Below are 2,500 nucleotides of genomic sequence, written 5' to 3'. Positions count from 1 at the left end.
GGGGTGAGATAAGGATAAAGACAACGCAACACAAGACAAAACAAGATCAGATAAGGGAAGACAAGACAAGGGTAAGAAAGGATAAGATAAGACAAGATAAGATAACATGAAGTAACATGAAGTAACATGCAGTAACATGAAGTAACGGAAGGTAACACAAGGATAAAGACAAGTGAAAAGCCACTGCCAACACATCACACGCCTACAAATCCACACGTGCCTAACATTGCACACGTGTACCCACACCTCCACAAACACATGACATCGCATACCCACACCTAACATCACACACACCTGCACACACACACCTAACATCACACACCCACACCTCCACAAACACCCGACATCACACACCCACACCTCCACAAACACCTAACATCACACACCCACACCTCCACAAACACCTGACATCACACACCCAATCCTCCACAAACACCTGACATCACACACCCACACCTCCAAAAACACCTGACACACACCCACACCTCCACAAACACCTGACATCACACACCAACACCTCAAAAACCTGACATCACACACCCACACCTCCACAAACACCTAACATCACACACCCACACCTCCACAAACACCTGACATCACACACCAACACCTCCACAAACACCTAACATCACACACCCACACCTCAAAAACCTGACATCACACACCAACACCTCCACAAACACCTGACATCACACACCCACACCTCCACAAAAACCTGACATCACACACCAACACCTCCACAAACACCTGACATCACACACCAACACCTCCACAAACACCTGACATCACACACCAACACCTCCACAAACACCTAACATCACACACCCACACCTCCACAAACACCTGGCATCACACACCCACACCTCCACAAACACCTAACATCACACACCCACACCTGACATCACAAACACCTGCACACACACATCTAACATCACATACCAAAACCTCCACACACACACCTATCATGACACACCCACACCTCTACAAACACCTGACGTCACATACCCACGCCTTACATCACAAACACGTGCACACACACATCCAACATCACACACCCACACCTCCACACACACACACACACACACCACACACACACACACACACACACACCTATCGTCCCAGACTCCGCGTCCACGAAGGTGTCGCTAGCGGACAAGGCATCTTGGGTGTCGTCCTCCTCCTTGAGAGGACACTCCCTCGCTCCCTCCCCCCCCCTGGCCGGAGAACTGGGCTTGCCTTCAGTCGAGGTGGACGCCTCAGCGGTTCCATACCCGGACGACTTTTCCGCCTCATGACCAGAACTGTCTTCGGCTTTGCTGCCGGTGACCGAATGTGGTGATGTTTCCATAGGGTGTGGGACCTTGGAGGAAGCTTCAGCTTCACCTCCTCCTCCTCCTGAGGTCTTGGAACCGGAGGCCTCAGCCAGAATGGGCAGCGAGGTGGGCGCCAGGGAGGAGATTCTGGGCGTGCTTCCTAGAGGACTGTCCATGTGGCTGGAGACTTCCCCGCGGTCCGACAGCGACAGCTTGTGGATGCGGAGGTCCCTGCCGCCCGTGCCCGCCGCGGGAGAGTCTTTGTGGCTGAGCTGGCGCACGAGGAAGATGCTGGGGAGGGAGCCCAGCTCGGAGTCGTCCTCCTGGAGGCGTTTCTCTCGCTGCAGTTTGGCCTCCATCACCCGCTCCAGAACGGCGTTGGTGTCGTGCACTGAGCAGGCGTAGGTGCTGTTGTCTGACAGCGTCCTGAAAACCAGTGCCGGGTGGTGATGATGGTGATAATGATGATGATGGTGAATGATGATGGTGATGATGATAATGATGATGTTGATGATGATGATGATCATGGTGATGGTGAATATGATGGTTAAATGATGACGATGATGATAAAGACAACGTCCTGAAACCAGTAACTGATGATGATGATGATGATGATAAGAAGAAGAATGATGACAACGTCCTGAAACCTGACAATGATGACAATAATAATAATAATAATAATAATAATAATAATAATAATAATAATAATGACAACGTCCTGAAATCAAAGTAAGGGAGAAAGGTGGCAGAATGCCATTACATTGTCCGGGAGGGTCTGGGTTCGAATCCCTTCGGGTGTATACGCAAGCAGAACATCAAATACGCATGTTAAAGATCTCGAAATCCATGTCCGCGTTTGGTGGGTATAACAACATACCCAGCATGCACCCCCCCGAAAACGGAGCATGGCTGCCTACACGGACGGGTAGATAAACGAAATGGTTATACACGTACAATGTTACAAGTGTCTACGGGTGTGTATGTGTGCGTGACTGAAAGCTCAGTGAGTGAATGACAGAAAACAAATGATGAACGTCTAATGGCAGAAGATAGTCGGGGTCTAACCTGGCGCGAATGTGTGTGTGTGCGTGTGCGTGTATGCACGTGCGCGCATGCCAATGACCTCGCACCTGTTCCTGTTGCCTTTGGCCTGTTCCTTGATGAGTGTGTGCGCGCGCGCAAATGTG

General features: G+C 50.5%; 1 protein-coding gene across 6 annotated transcripts in view; it reads right to left on the bottom strand.

The window, feature by feature from the left end:
* Positions 1 to 2,500, bottom strand: part of LOC143291736 (uncharacterized) — a 65,619-nt gene that overhangs the window by 10,296 nt on the left and 52,823 nt on the right. For all 6 annotated transcript variants that reach the window (XM_076601797.1, XM_076601801.1, XM_076601796.1 and 3 more), the window contains exon 6: positions 1,111 to 1,739. In XM_076601797.1, coding sequence (XP_076457912.1) covers positions 1,111 to 1,739 — 629 coding nt within the window. The remainder of the gene's footprint in view (positions 1 to 1,110; positions 1,740 to 2,500) is intronic.

Source organism: Babylonia areolata, chromosome 17 (genome assembly GCF_041734735.1).
Source record: "Babylonia areolata isolate BAREFJ2019XMU chromosome 17, ASM4173473v1, whole genome shotgun sequence".
Taxonomy (NCBI): Eukaryota; Metazoa; Mollusca; class Gastropoda; order Neogastropoda; family Buccinidae; genus Babylonia; species Babylonia areolata.
The sequence above is the reverse complement of the archived record's forward strand: the minus strand, read 5'-3'. Positions and strand labels throughout refer to the sequence as shown.